This window comes from Metopolophium dirhodum, chromosome 3 (genome assembly GCF_019925205.1).
Source record: "Metopolophium dirhodum isolate CAU chromosome 3, ASM1992520v1, whole genome shotgun sequence".
Lineage (NCBI taxonomy): Eukaryota > Metazoa > Arthropoda > Insecta > Hemiptera > Aphididae > Metopolophium > Metopolophium dirhodum.
In genome coordinates, this window is record NC_083562.1 from 18,682,551 (window position 1) to 18,698,940 (window position 16,390).

General features: G+C 29.3%; 2 protein-coding genes and 2 long non-coding RNA genes across 5 annotated transcripts in view; 2 read left to right on the forward strand and 2 right to left on the reverse strand.

The window, feature by feature from the left end:
- The window catches only part of LOC132942111 (uncharacterized), a 28,368-nt gene extending 23,888 nt beyond the window's left edge, over window positions 1–4,480 (forward strand). The window contains exons 2-3 of the long non-coding RNA XR_009664226.1: window positions 3,945–4,210; window positions 4,296–4,480. This is a non-coding gene — a long non-coding RNA (uncharacterized LOC132942111). The remainder of the gene's footprint in view (window positions 1–3,944; window positions 4,211–4,295) is intronic.
- Window positions 1,055–6,852, reverse strand: LOC132942109 (zinc finger and SCAN domain-containing protein 10-like). The gene is made up of 3 exons (XM_061010421.1): window positions 6,667–6,852; window positions 1,597–1,868; window positions 1,055–1,517 (listed from the first exon to the last, which is right to left on the reverse strand). Exons 2-3 carry the CDS (start codon window positions 1,848–1,850, stop codon window positions 1,295–1,297), a joined length of 477 nt encoding a protein of 158 aa, XP_060866404.1. The 5' UTR covers window positions 1,851–1,868; window positions 6,667–6,852; the 3' UTR covers window positions 1,055–1,294.
- On the forward strand, window positions 4,581–6,673 carry LOC132942112 (uncharacterized). 2 transcript variants are annotated; one of them, XR_009664228.1, is made up of 4 exons: window positions 4,581–4,895; window positions 4,969–5,217; window positions 5,293–5,550; window positions 5,639–6,673. It is a non-coding gene; the product is annotated as an uncharacterized LOC132942112 (long non-coding RNA). The 2 variants fall into 2 exon arrangements; XR_009664227.1 differs by having other exon boundaries at window positions 5,293–6,673.
- A 6,905-nt stretch (window positions 6,853–13,757) lies between the features above and the next one.
- On the reverse strand, window positions 13,758–16,243 carry LOC132941923 (zinc finger and SCAN domain-containing protein 10-like). The gene is made up of 3 exons (XM_061010170.1): window positions 16,072–16,243; window positions 14,708–14,979; window positions 13,758–14,628 (listed from the first exon to the last, which is right to left on the reverse strand). The coding sequence occupies exons 2-3, from the start codon at window positions 14,959–14,961 to the stop codon at window positions 14,406–14,408; spliced, it is 477 nt and encodes a 158-aa protein (XP_060866153.1). The 5' UTR covers window positions 14,962–14,979; window positions 16,072–16,243; the 3' UTR covers window positions 13,758–14,405.
- Between the last annotated feature and the right edge of the window lie 147 nt (window positions 16,244–16,390).

Here is a 16,390-nt window from a genome sequence, read left to right on the forward strand (position 1 = left end):
TTCACAGACACTTAACCGGACAATATAAGAACGGCCCTCAAAGTTTTATTCCAGAAATAGATTCCAGAATCTAAACCTCCAAACCATAAGACAACCTTTTTTGTCCACGGATTATAGTAAGATATGATGAATCACACGGCGATTACCACACTAAATGGGTTTGTAAGATGTGTTTAAACTTTATATTAGGCAAAGAAATTGTTGCAAACCTTTTGACCTATTGCAGTGGACAATCTAACCGAGCTTCACCTAAACTAACGAAAAAGTTATAGTTCATCTAGTCTTATTTTTTCAAATTATTATCAATCTTGATGTTAAAAAGTTAATTTATTTTTATTTTTTTGAGAAATGAAGACACTTCTTACATATGTGAGTAAATATATATAAATATATATGATATTACGTTAAATCTATCATGTTTTATTTGTACCTGTTTTATTTTTGACATTTACATTTTTAACAAATATATTTATTTTTTAAAAACCTTTTCCATGGGCAACTAGTATACATGCAGTGTGATTCATAAAGCATTAAACACCATATTATTCTAAAAAGTATTTTTGGTTTTGAAAATATTGTTTTACATAGGTGCAAGGTGTTAAAATTACGTTTTCATTAAGAAATTATATTTTTAAATATATTTTACTGTTTTGAATGACATCGTAGAGTTTTAATTTCATAATCCAAAGCAGAAGTATTTTGATTTATAAAAATTGAATTGAGGGTGAGTACTTTATGTGTTATAAATATTAAAAGTTTAGTTGGTCGGAGTAGAATAATATGGGGTTACCTCACAAAATTAAAACTGTTGTATCATTCATAAAAGTAAGTTACTTAAAAAATTATAAAGATAAAAATATAATTTTTTATAAAAACATTTTTTTAACAAAATTGAAACTGTTAAAAAATATTTTCAAAATCATTTATACTTTTTGAGATAATGAGTGTTTTACTCTCAACGAATCAGCCTGTATATAAATAAAATGGAAATTATGTAAATGTCTGTGACACCATTTCAATAGTAATTAATAGTATAAATGGATTAAATAAATAATAATGAAATAAAAATCAAATTATATTATGCTGAGTAATAATGTACGGTTGCGGAAATAAAATCTATAAAAAAGTTTAAAATAATTGAATCAGTTCTCAACACAATTCAAAGTTAAATATATAGATACTAATCACAAATAATAATGAATTATTCAGAATTAAACAACTGCAGGCTGTAAGGAATTTTCAAAAAAAAAATAATATCTAATAAAAAATCAAAACAAATACGAATAAATCAAAATTAAATCAACTCAATGTTATTGAATGGGTTTTCCTCCTCAGGTTTGTCGTTATCGTCATTTCCATGTTCTGTTATTAAAGGAGTATCTTCAACTTCATTGTCAGATAGCTCTGAGTCTAGACTGCTAGATGATTTTTCATGTTGTTCCAAGTGCTTCTTTAGCGTAACACGCCTTGAAAATACCTTGTTACAATACTCACATATGTAACGAGTATCTTCATTTCTGAACAAAATAAAAATAAATTAACTTTTTACATCATGTTTGATAATAATTAATATAAAAAAAAAGACTGAACTATTACTTTTTCGTTACTTTGGGAGGTATAGCTCGGTTAGATTGACCACTGCAATTGGTCAAATGACTTGTTACGGCTTCTTCACTTAAGATGCATTTCAGACACATTTTACATATCCATTTCGTTGGATAATCACTGTGCGATCCATCATACCTTACCATGGTACGTGGACAGAATAATTTCTCTTTAGGTTTGATGGATGGGACTCTGATCTTTCTTCGTTTACGTGACTTACAGTTCACAAACGGATTTTTCGACATCTTTAAAGTACAGGGATTCTGTTGACAAAAGTTAAAACTTTAAAAGTATTTAGGATTAAATATTACCTCAAAATCAATATTTATTGTAAAATGGGCAGAGACCAATTTACTTATTTACTGATACTGTATCAGCATGCCAAAACTGAAGACAATATAATTTTACAGCCACCAGTCTAGGGCCGGACTGAGTAATTATTAGGGGTATTCCTAAAATATAATTCTACAATTCCATCCTCAGCACCAGTTGAGAGGTTATTTAGTAAGGCAATACAAGTTTTAACACCTAAGCGTAATAGGTTAAATGATAGAACTTTTAAAACAATATTATGTTGTAGATCAAACATAGTTTGAATATTAATACTATTTTAAAAGCATTTATTATTATTATTTTAAATGTTAGCTAATAGTTAGAGTGACTTTTCATATGTATTTAAAAGGTTGAACGCCATTGTCGATTTGGCATGTGCATGCCAGTGGCCGACATCATTTGATCTGCAGACGACCGTCGCCAATTGTAAAAATAGTATATTTTATGGAATTGTCAATACGGTTATGAATGTCCTATAGAAATATTAAATGTGTTCAGCTAAGTCACCAAACAAGACTCAACATAAAATAGGTTACTCTATGTCAACCACGAGTTGACACCAGCTATGGGCGCCCACCTACTTGTGTCAATGATGGGTTGACATTGGCCACTGGCGCCTGTTTAGTCGTGTCAACTACAGAAAAACTTGATATAGGTATTAACACGTTAAACGCCAACATCAATAATACCTATCACTGAATATTTGCAAAATTTAACATGAAATTATCTGAAATTTATCTAGATAAAAATGTATTAATTTTAAGCTTATATCTGTATAAAATTTAGTTTAATTATCTTTATCTTGATACAATATACTACTGTTATATTGATCATTATCTAATAAATTATTAGTGACCTATTCCCAACATTGTACATTAGGTATTTAGGTGTATTGTAGCAACGCTTCGATTATTGGGCTACTCCCGACCACTGGAAATGAGAATTCAATGTATCTACCATAGGCGTGTTTACTGGAGTTGCTGAGGCACTGGCCCTCTCGGTAGTCTTTTCCTCCAACAAAATCATGCCAGGATAAAAAAAAAAGTCGTGCGGTGTGTACCTTGCAGTACCTATAGATTTTGATTAATTGTAATTTTTTTTTAGTTATGCTAGGGATCTTTTATCATATAATATTATGTTCATCAATTCTTTATAACTACATAACGTTGTACTGATGTGCCCATTTACCAGGTCTTGCGCTGTGATATCACAGATTAAACAAATTTTTATGTAAAATTATATAATATGGTGATAATATGATTTTATCAGATGAAAATATCCAATTACCGATTATCATTTCATAAATGTGTTTCGATATTTTACGACTCGTTAAAATAATTTAAATTTTGTTAGAAACTCAAAATACTTATTACTTATTAGTTAATAGTTTTACAATTTGTATGTTGTTTACCTTGTATGATGGATGTGAAAAAAGTATTTGGCTAAAGTGCACGTTACCACCCCCCTCACGATTAAAAATTTTTTTTTTCAAACCACTTTTTATGCTAAAACAATGGTGAAAATGTATTTTACCAGAAACTATTATTTTAGATGTTATAGCCTTCCAAAGTGTTCGATTTTACGTTTATAGGTGCTTGCGCGCAACTCCACTTTTTTACGTATTTTAACAAGTTGGGACATAGTCATTTTTTAATATAATACAATGTTTTCGAAGCCGGCAGAGGTAGAAATATAGTTTAAGTGGGTGACCTATCCTAAAACAGCATTTGGATCACAAAATAGATCTTTTTGTTCCAAATATTTCAAGGAGTATAACTGGCTTGAATATAGCATAGAGAAAGATGCTATTTTTTGCTTTCCTTGCAGAATGTTTTCAACAAGTTCTGTCATGTAGAAGATGTTTTCCAAACAACAGGTTTTAATAATTGGAAAAAGGCAAGCTTAACCATTTTAAATACACTGATTTACATTAATAGATCATAATTGTTTAATATTATCTTTAAAATGTATTATATAATAATATGTACCTATTTCTATTATTATAGTTGAATGGAACTAGAGATGCAAAAACAGGAAAACAAAATTTAAATTGCATGAAATTTCTGACCACTACTTGACTGCCAACTTAAGATGGTCAGCTTATAAAAACTCAGTGAAAAATGGTGATGTTATAGCAAAGATTTCTACTGCTCTTCAAAAAGAAATACAAACAAATAGAATGTACATTATATGTTTAATTTATATTGTTTTATATCTTGGCAGACAAGGAACAGCGTTTAGAGGACACAAGATGAGACATCAGTTAATAAGGGTACTTAATATATTATTTAAAATGTACCTTAAAATTATTTAATTGAATTTCAATGTTAAAATTTGTTGTTTTTTTTTTGTTTTAGGTAATTTTAAAGAAATGTGTGAATTTTTATCAAAACATAATTCAGAGTTTTGCTATGTATATAAAAATACCTTATTGAACCATACAAGTTGGAGTATACAAAATGAACTGATAGAGACGTGTGCTACAAATGTTAAATCTACCATTATACAAGAAATTATAAATTGTGGAATGTTCAGTATCTAGTGTGATGAGGCTCGGTAAATAATAAATACAATCTTGGAAGTAAAAATTGAATTTTTAATATGTTTATTTATATTTAATAAGTTTTCTACACTTACTAGGTCTCCCAAACAAGAGCAATTAAGTATTTGCGTAAGATATCCCCATGGAATGGACATCTATGAACGATTTTTAGGATTTGTTGACGTATCAGAAAAGCAAACTGCAGACGCTTTGGTTTTAAAATTAGTTGAATTTTTAAATACATCTAAATTAGATAAAATTCCCATCATAGGACAGGCATAATGTCATGTCAGGTCACATAGGTGTTCAAGCAAAATTGAAAATAGTTCACCCTCCAGCCCAATGTGCAGTGTATGTACATTGTATGGCACATAAGATTAATTTAGTAGTTATTGACATGTGCAAGCACTTAAAAGTAAAATTCATAATTAATATTTTATCCACTTATTATTCTGATTTGTATTTATATATATTATATACTTTTTAAGGATGCTAGAAACTTATTTAATGCTTAAGAGGCACTGTTCATTTCTCTCATCCAACAAGAAATGTGAAGCTTACTGATTTACAACTTAAATTGAATATGAAAAAGACAACACTCTCTCTGTTAAGTGACACTCGTTGGATTTGTCGATATAAAAGCTGAGACGCAGTGAGAAAAAATTTTAATAGCATAGCTCAAGTTTTAAATGATGAAATGTATGATCAACAAAGTAAATGTGTTGCCCAAGCAATTGGTATGTTATGAAAAATATTAAATAACCATTAGTCTCATATAATGCAACTGATTTTATTGTGCTATTTCTTTTAAGTATTATTTCATTTTCTACAATATCAAATTTTAAATTTGAAGCCTATTTATTCATTCTTCATGATATTCTAAAAGTTGTTAATATATTAAGTATTCAACTTAAGTCAAAATTAGCTACACTTGGAAATTATGCAAATTTGACTAAAGGAGTAATTGATACATTACAAAGTTATCGTTTTTCTATTCACTAGTGAACTGTGGGAAAAAATGGTTGTATTTTCAAAAGACAATGGAATTGAAATTAATTTTCCTTTTCAAGGTACCTAGAGTATATTATATTATACTGTTAATTAATTAAATATTTAAAATTCAATATGATAATATCTTTTTTTTTATATTTAACTTAGGCGGCTTTAAAAGACAGAGAAGAGAGTCCACTAATCTAAAAAATTATGTGGTTATGTCATCAACTTCAGCTGAAAATAATCACCTAAGTGATAATACAAGTACCATTACATTAGAACCAAAAGAATATTGGAAGATACATGCTTTTTATCCAGTAATAGATACAATAATATGTCAAATGAAAGAAAGATTTTCTGAAGAGAGCATTCAAATTGCAACGTGTGTGATAACTTGTTAAAATTAGACTTCGAAAGGGATCATCATTACTTATAAATCGATATAAGGTTTTTTTTATATATAATTAATGTTTTTCAAGTACCTATATCATTCAAAAATTGGCTGAAGCCCCCACAATTGTTTAACTCTAATTGCACCTATGTTTACACAGCAAATCAGGGAACATTTTCAATTTTTTTTGTCCGAGCGCAGCGCAGCAAGCGAGTGCCAACGCTAACAGATTATGTGCTTTTTATTTTTTAACAACTTTGTTTAATTCCGAGGCCTACCCAAGGTGGTTTTACACAACAAATCAGAGCATATTTTCGATTTTTTTTGTTAAAAAGCGTAAAAAAAAATTAAAATTTGTTATAGCACTGCACGTTGCAGTCAAGTACTCAAGTTGCATTGCACGCATGTGTATGAACGTAAGATCGCAAACTTTGGAAAGCTATAACTTCTAAAATGATAGTTTCCGGTAAAAAAATGTACACCATCGTTTTAAGCATAAAAAACATTTAAAAATCGTGAGGGGCTAACCTGGTGAAGTGCATTTGTTCCAAAGTATTTATATTGTTTTGACAATGGTTAAACTTTTTGATCATAATTAAAAAATAATCCTACATTGGTGAATTTTGTAACAGAAAAAATTAAATTTTCTTCATGTCTAAAAAAAAATAGGTCTCACAATTTATTAATTTGTTGTGCCCCCTCGGCCACCAAAGTCTGAATACGCCTATGGTATCTACTATAAAGTATTTATCAATATCATAGGCGTTACAATATTATTATATTTATTATTTTAAGTACTTACAATAAATTAACGGCTTCGTAGTTCGTAACTGTCTGTAAATTTCGAGTAGTATTCAGATGCCAGATCAGACAGGACAGTCTGAACTCCGAATCATTCAGACTTAACCAAACCAAAGAATCCACAGTAGTAGTGTAGTACACTATAAAAAAAAAAAATAGACTAGTACAGTCTATATAATGCAAATGCTATGCCATCATTTTGCGACTCCCTTCTCAGTGAATAAACGACAAAATAAAGGGGTGGGGGGGAATAGGGATGATCAAATAATATCTAAGTGTTGGCAATGTGGTCACACTGATTTATGCGGGTACCAATCGGAGCAGGGACTGTACCACTTTTTCCACATTTTAATTTTTCCAAGATCAACTTTTTCCAATGTTCAAATTTTCCTAATAACTAGATTTTCCAATGTTCAGTTTTTACCAATTAGAAAAAATAAACATTGGTTATAGTGGTATTTAGAAAAAATATACATTGGAAAAAGTGGTCTAATGGTAATGCTACCAGTTTTACCATTTACTAAATTATCCATTATACATATTTTACACAGAAACTGGAAAAAGTTTACATTTAATTTATATTACCAATAACCATTTTATCCAATAGCGTTATTCCCAGTTTTACCATTGTACTCAATTGCCAAAAGAACGTTTTTCCACGACTCAACATTTTCTATGTTTTCTTATTCCCAAAAACCACTATTTCCAAAGTTATCTACCACTTTTTCCACATTTTAATTTTATATGAAAACCTGTGTTTTTTATATTGTATATTATACTTAAACTCATTTATCATAAAATAAGTTAAATCTTATTATTGTCAAAGTTAAAAGGATCAATAAAAAATGTAAATAATAATAATTATTATATTATTGTGTATCCCAAGAATTAATTCCACTACAATATTGCTTAAGGATCTTGGACAGCATTACTTAACTATTTAACTATCAATATCACATATATGAATTTATAACTTATCCTCCTTCTTTTTTGAATTTTTTTTAGCGTACCCCTTCTATTTATTTAAAACGGAACGCTGGGAACGCCACATTTACAAGTAAATTTGTAAATTGCCAGTTTTTCTGATGCAAAATATACCTAATAGCAGTGGCATATTTAGTGGAGGGGGGAGGAGCAGTGGCGTGGCAAACGATAATTTCAGAGGCCATGGCCTTTGAAATTTTTCTTAAATAGAGGGGTGGGTGGTAGCCAATGGGTCCCTTAGTAAATTTAATATGATATTCTCAATAAGTAGTCAATAACGATCTGAAATATAATTTGTTATATTATATTAATACATTATTATGCATAAATACTTGGGATAATTGTAACTTGCCTTTGGAAAATTTTTAGTTCACCACTCCACTGGGGAGGAGCCATGCCCCCACATTGGCCGTCTTAGCTATTTTTTTTTTTTTAAAGATTTATAATCTTTATTTGTATACAATATGAACGCATACTAAAATATGTCTTATACCAGATATACCAATGAATATTCTGTGCTTATACCACTAATCACTATCACCGTTATTTACACCGTAATTACTTGGTATTTATTATTATGTACATATTATTATGTATTAACTTAATAACTGACTAAAAGTATAAATAAACTATTCGCATTAAGGGGGCTCCAGCGTATCATGTTTTAAGGAGTCATAATTAGGCAATTCACATGACATTAACATTTGGGCTATGTCTATAGCATTCGTGGGTGTTTCCAAGAATCGCTGTAATGCCGTGTCGGGCAACCGCCGCCAGATGTAATTCTCAGACGCGCACGCACGGACATGACAATACTTCGCGAAAAATGAAATATATTATTATTGTTTACTATGAAAACTACTAAAAGCGGTAGTAAATTAAACATACTTCCTGAAGTTAGATTGTAATTTCAAAAAAATGGTTGAATTTATAAGCTTCTAGATTATGCTCTTTAGGAATCACTTTTTTGATTTAAAATCAGATTGCCCAAAATAAATACAATTATTTCATGGGATTTTTGAATAAAAACCATTATTTTAAATCGACTTCCTACATTTTAGACAGTGTATGCCCCCCTAAAAAAAATTCTGGATGCACCACTGCCCAATAGCCACAATATTTATAAGTACCTAGATGAAGTAAACTTTCCAAAATTAAGATAGTTCATATAAACATCCATGTACCTTATTTAATTCTTAGTTTAAGTTTGGTTTTGTTTTAGATTCTGAGCGGAGCGATGAATGTAAGTATTTATTTTACAATAATGTTTTTGTAATTTTTAAATTTTTTTTTTTGTCTTTCTACACGATAAGTAGTTGAAATAATACTTCGATTTTCTTCAACATTATATTGTTCGATGGGAAAGTGAATCTAGTTGCTGCATTCGGGAAGTCAAAATTTAAAATTCCCAATAATTTAGCTTTGCCTCCCACAAGGAAGGCGATCAGAATGAAAGAATTAGGGAAGTCTAAAACAGTAACAAACAATCCTAGGAATAATCATTTTTAGATATTAAACACCCCGTCATGCTACATTTAAAATCAGACAGGGGCAAAAAAGCCACATTCATACCCGCGTGTAAAGGGGTTTGATATAGGCAATTAATTATTTTGATTAGAATTTTACATTATCGGTACTCGGTTGTTACTAATTAGAAGAAAAGAACCAGTAGTTGTCAGTGGCGCAACTAGGGCTAAAATGTTGGGGGGGGGGCTGTAGCCCTCCTGATATTACATGAAAAGTAACCCCCCCCCCTAAGGTATATATTCAAATAAAAATATAAAAAATCATATAAAAAAATATTTATTTACTCAAATTTAATTTTTTACAATGATAGTATGCTATAAGTATATCTATGGTAATCAAAATAAAAATCACCGGACTATAATATTAGTTTATATTACTCACAAACACGAAACTGATTAAGCAAGTATTTTTCAAACGCTTTAATTAGTGTAAATAATACATTAATAATATTTAATTACAAATATATACTTATAAGTTATAGTATAGGTTTAAACTATACATATTAAATATCATAGGAAAAATCAAGTAAGTATAGAGATTAAAGAAAAATTTAATTAAAAACAAATCTACGTTCAAAGTTTAAATATATATTATATATGTAGTTAGATAGGTAATATAGGTACCTAACCTCTATTAAATACAATTTAACTTAGGTATTTCTTAATATTTATATTATAATTTTCAGGCATTTACAATAATAATTTTTTTTTTACTCATTATATATTGTAATATATCCTCAAAATAAAATATTACATTTCCTAATAAAATTTTGACGATCGACAAAATGTCAATATTAATAAAAATTATTATTATTAGAAGTCGATTTTACAATGTTTCTTTATAGATACAATATTTAAAAGATTATAAAATAAAAAATAAAAATATTTTGAATGATCCAAATATCAAATAATCCAAATAATTATCAAATAAATAATCAATGAATGTAGGTAGTAGGTACCTAATCTTTTAAAAAGACTATTAACATAATAATTTGTTTAAAATTGTGATATAAAACAAAATAATATTGTCGTTAATTTTTGATAATTATTTATTATATTTTAATTTTTTTAATGAAAAGTAGGTATAGTTACTATATTACTAGTAATTATTACACTAATTAAGTTTTAAAAAATAATTGATCAATCAATTTCATGTACCTAGTTGTCAGTAACAAATTGTAGTCTGGGGGTTCTTTTTCATAGGGTCGGGGATTTTTTTCCGGGATTGTTCGTCGGGAGATACAGGCATAGAGCTTATGATATTTACCATATTTATCATAGGCAATATAAAATAATTGTAAAGTTTAAATAAAAATTAGATAATTTTACATTTTTCCCAAAAAAAAAAGTAAGAAATACAGTTTAATTTTTAAAGATTTATTAATATTTTAGGAAACAAATGTACAATTTATTTTGCGGGGGCTATTAAAAGGTTTGGGGGGCTGAGCCCCCCTCCTAGTTGCGCTTATGGTAGTTGTAGACACATCAGTACCTACATCACACATATTATATTATATATTTATATCCAAATTAAATCAATATTTATTTTTGTCAACGAGAGTCCACGCGTTTAAGTGCAAGTGGACTGTATGTTTGACGTGTAGGTACGCATCACAAATTAATAGTTAACAAATATTAAATTAAATTCTTCCATTTAAAAGTTGCTATGGAAAAATTCAAAAAATATAAGTTTAATATTCTGAGTTAGAAATTCATAAAAATGTTTCTATTTATATCTGAGTTTTAAAAATGGTATTCAAGACCCCCCTTAAGTTTTACTATATTTGACAAAAAAAAAAGTTTATCGGAGAGTCAAATTAATTTTTTACGAGCATTTGAAGTTGGACGTTGGATATTCACCCGTAATTTAACAAACTCTCACACAACGATGTTCTTGAATATTTTGATCTTTCAAGTATCAAAATTTGCATCAAATGTTTATTTTATCATTTTTTATACATTATAAAATGTTCTAAATATTTTTACTCGTTTTGAGCTTAAGCGGAAATCCATTACAATTTAAAGGGGGGCTAACATAAATAGTAAATACGTTATTAACATCAATGTGAGTAAAGGGCTCCGATCCTACAAAAATAAAAAAGGAGAGGGCTTTACAGACTTTGTGTGGGGGGGGCACCGACCCCTGAATGCTTTTGAGTATTTAAAAACATTGGAAATTTTCAATTTTTTAGATTTTTATTCTATACATTTCAACAAAATTGTATTCGTTGGGTCAAAAAACTTTAATATTTAATACAAGGTTATTTAAGTTGTTATAATAGCAGTTGACAAGTATTAACGATACATGGGGACGATTTTTTTTATAAGTATTTTAACCAAACTGTACTAACCAAAAAATCTAAGAAAATATATTATAAATACACAGTTAATTTTTACTGAAATGTTGAGTTCAAATTTGGACGAAATTACATATTAAAACCAAGAATAACGATTTTAGTTATTTTGTTGTAATTCAAAAATATTATTCGCGGGTATATGAAATTTTTAGAGTACTTATATTATTATATTTTATAGACACAATGACATTTTCAAATGTAATGTTTTTGACTTCAAAATTAGTTTCAAATTTCACATGGCACGTGCCGCCCGGTGCCGGACCCTAGCTAGACGACAATGGATCATTATGCGATGTATCTTTAAACTAAAATTATACTAAGAAATTGCTATTATGGCACGTGAAAACGATTAACGTACTATAATATCTTCGTTTTGTATAGAAAATATATAGTACCCTGGGAAATGCGTTAAGAGGACGTCACATCCGCGTGTGTTGTTTCCGTCTTACACACGTACGACATAGCAAATTTTCGTTCGCTAGGTTCAATATGAATAGGGTGCTGTCATTTTTGATTTTAGAGTGAATTGACCTATTATCAAACTTTTAGGTAACAACATTATCTGTGTCCTCTCGTTGGTTTTTTACAATGTTTTAATTTTTAAATTCATTTTAATTTTTTTATTTTTATTTTTGTCAGTATGTAAATTATTAATGTTTAAAAATGTTCATAACTCAAATAGGTCAATTCACTCTAAAATCAAAAATGACAGCACCCTATTCCTATTGAAACTAGCGAACGAAAATTTGCTTTAGGAATATTACTTATAGGCTCCCTAGATGCTGTACATGAATTTCTGCTGAATTTTCGTAGACCAGCAGCGTTGACTGCGTTGTGTCATACTTTGATGTTTATTGTATCACAGAATACTGAATAGTAGAATAGTTGAAGATGAACATTTACATTTCACTACCTAAACACCACGATGTATAATACCACGTCAATAGTATTTTAATATTATTATAATATAATATAATCTACATCGTGTTATACACTAATTATCGTATTTGACGGTATAGAACTTTTGATTTCCATGAGGAATTTTGAATTGGAGGGAAATAAAATAATTTATTGAAAATAGCATAGACAATAAAAGATTCTTATATTATCTATGGAAAATAGTACCATAAAATTCCATATGATAATATTCCACTTTTTCCAATGCACATTTTTTCTAAAAACCACTATGACCATTGTTAATTTTTTCCAATATTGGTAAAAACAGAAAAATAGAAAAAGTTGTTGTTGGAAAAATTAAAATGTGGAAAAAGTGGTAGATAACTTTGGAAATAGTGGTTTTTGGGAATTAGAAAACATAGAAAATATTGAGTCATGGAAAAACGTTCTTTTGGCAATTGAGTACAATGGTAAAACTGGTAAAAACGTTACTGGATAAAATGGTTTTTGGTAGTAAATGTAATGTTTACTTTTCCCAAAGTACATTTTTTCCATGGAAAAAATGTGCAATGGGAAAAGTGGTAATTGGTAAAATTGGTAGCAACCCATCGGAGCACCGTATTCATTTTTGGCGTTACACAACTCATTGTAACATTATAGCCATCAGGAACAAGATAGTGGTGGTGCACAAAAAAAATTCTTTAAACCGGTGGGAAAAATAATGCACCGATTGCACTGGGATAGACGGATAGTGGGATAACAGAAGTGTTTGGAGGGTAAACCGTAAACAGAAAAAAAATCGCAGGATATAAACGTTTTTTTTATAGAAGCCCAGAAAAAGTTAGGATTTTCGAAATGTATTTTTTTATTTTATATATATACGGATGCAAGCCCTTTACATAATTTACTCGCAAGCACCCTGATAATAATACATGATGTCATAGGAATGACAAAAATAATCTCTGTTTTCAGTTGATTAACGTTAAACGACACTTTACCGGACATTGTAGGAACAGCTCTTAAAGTTTTAACTTTTGTCAACAGAATTCCAGAATCCCTACCTCCTATCCTTAAAAAAAACTTTATATTGAACAAAGAAACTGTTGCAAACCATTTGACCAATTGCAGTGGACAATCTAACCGAGCTCCACCTAAACAGTGATAGTTCATCTAGTCTTATTTTTTTTATTTATTACCAAACATGGTGTTAAAAAGATAAATTATTTTTATTTTGTTGAGAAATGAAGATACTTCTTACATTATGTGAGTAGTGCAACAAAAAATAATAATATAATATATATATATGATATCACATTAAATCTATCATGTCTTATTTGTAATTGTTTTATTTTTGACATATACATTTTTAACTAATATATTTATTTTTCAAAAACCTTTGCCATGGGCAACTAGTATACATACAGTGTGATTCATAAAGCGTTAAACACCATATTATCTCAAAAAGTATTATTGTTTTTGAAAATGTTTTTTTTACATAGGTTCAAGTTGTTAAAAAAACAATGTTTTCATTAAAAAATTATATTTTTAAATATATTTAACTGTTTTGAATGACAGCGTAGAGATTTAATTTCATAATCCAAAGCAGGATATTTTTCTAAGTATTCATTGGTGAGTAATTTATGTGTTATAAGTATTTAAAGTTTGGTAGGCCTGAGTAGAATGGTATGGGGTTACCTTGCAAAATGTTTGTCCACTTCTCTGCTTGTCTAAACTTTAAATACTTATATAACTCATAAGCTACTCTTCCTAAATTGGATTTTTATATATCAAAAAACATAAAAAATATTCTGTGTCGGAAAATGAAATTAAAATCAATTCATAATTTTAAGTTAAATATATAGATACAAATCACAAATTACTATGAAATATTCAGAATTAAATAACTGCAGGCTGTAAGGAATTATCAAAAAAAAATAATATCAAAAATAAAATAAAAAAAAACGAATAAATCAAAATTAAATCGACTTAATGTTATTGAATGGGTTTTCCTCCTCAGGTTTGTCGTTATCGTCATTTCCATGTTCTGTTACTACAGCAGCATCTACAACTTCATTGTCAGATAGCTCTGAGTCTAGACTGCTAGATGATTTTTCATGTTGTTCCAAGTGCTTCTTTAGCGTAACACGCCTTGAAAATACCTTGTTACAATACTCACATATGTAACGAGTATCTTCATTTCTGAACAAAATAAAAATAAATTAACTTTTTACATCATGTTTGATAATAATTAATATAAAAAAAAAGACTGAACTATTACTTTTTCGTTACTTTGGGAGGTACAGCTCGGTTAGATTGACCACTGCAATTGGTTAAATGACTTGTCACGGCTTCTTCACTTAAGATGCATTTCAGACACATTTTACATATCCATTTCGTTGGATAATCACTGTGCGATCCATCATACCTTACCATGGTACGTGGACAGAATAATTTCTCTTTAGGTTTGATGGATGGGACTCTGATCTTTCTTCGTTTACGTGACTTACAGTTCACAAACGGATTTTTCGACATCTTTAAAGTACAGGGATTCTGTTGACAAAAGTTAAAACTTTAAAAGTATTTAGGATTAAATATTACCTCAAAATCAATATTTATTGTAAAATGGGCAGAGACCAATTTACTTATTTACTGATACTGTATCAGCATGCCAAAACTGAAGACAATATAATTTTACAGCCACCAGTCTAGGGCCGGACTGAGTAATTATTAGGGGTATTCCTAAAATATAATTCTACAATTCCATCCTCAGCACCAGTTGAGAGGTTATTTAGTAAGGCAATACAAGTTTTAACACCTAAGCGTAATAGGTTAAATGATAGAACTTTTAAAACAATATTATGTTGTAGATCAAACATAGTTTGAATATTAATACTATTTTAAAAGCATTTATTATTATTATTTTAAATGTTAGCTAATAGTTAGAGTGACTTTTCATATGTATTTAAAAGGTTGAACGCCATTATCGATTTGGCATGTGCATGCCAGTGGCCGACATCATTTGATCTGCGGACGACCGTCGCCAATTGTAAAAATAGTATATTTTATGGAATTGTCAATACGGTTATGAATGTCCTATAGAAATTTTAAATGTGTTCAGCTAAGTCACCAAACAAGACTCAACATAAAATAGGTTACTCTATGTCAACCACGAGTTGACACCAGCTATGGGCGCCCACCTACTTGTGTCAATGATGGGTTGACATTGGCCACTGGCGCCCGTTTAGTTGTGTCAACTACAGAAAAACTTGATATAGGTATTAACACGTTAAACGCCAACGTCAATAATACCTATCACTGAATATTTGCAAAATTTAACATGAAATTATCTGAAATTTATCTAGATAAAAATGTATTAATTTTAAGCTTATATCTGTATAAAATTTAGTATAATTATCTTTATCTTGATACAATTTACTACTTTTATATTTATCATTATCTAATAAATTATTAGTGATCTATTCCCAACATTATACATTAGGTATTTAGGTGTATTGTAGCGACGCTACGATTAGTGGTGTACTCCCAACCACTGGAAATGAGAATTCAATTTATCTACTATAAAGTATTTATCAATTTCATAGACGTTACAATATTAATATATGTATTATTTTAAGTACTCACAATAAATTAACGGCTTCGAAGTTCGTAATTGGGTGTAAATATCAAGTAGAATTCAAATGCCAGAATTAGCCAGATCAGACAGGACTGTCGGAAATTCTGAATCGTTCAGACTTAACAAAACGAAAAAATCACCAGTCCATATGATATTATGATGCTATGCCACCATTTTGCTACTCATTTCTCAAAGAATAACGACAAAATGAAGGGGTGGTGGGGAAATAGGGATGCCCAAATAATATCTTAGTGTTGGCAATGTGGTCACTCTGATTTATGCGGGTACCAATCGGAGCACCGTATTCATTTGTTTCATTATCAGGAA

Excerpts from the sequence above, each read along its gene's own strand:
- LOC132941923 (XM_061010170.1), bottom strand. The coding sequence starts at position 14,961 with ATGTCGAAAAATCCGTTTGTGAACTGTAAGTCACGTAAACGAAGAAAG. Across the intron at positions 14,629-14,707 it reads CCTCCCAAAGTAACGAAAAA|AAATGAAGATACTCGTTACA; the intron begins GTAATAGTTCAG and ends TATTTTGTTCAG.
- LOC132942109 (XM_061010421.1), bottom strand. The coding sequence starts at position 1,850 with ATGTCGAAAAATCCGTTTGTGAACTGTAAGTCACGTAAACGAAGAAAG. Across the intron at positions 1,518-1,596 it reads CCTCCCAAAGTAACGAAAAA|AAATGAAGATACTCGTTACA; the intron begins GTAATAGTTCAG and ends TATTTTGTTCAG.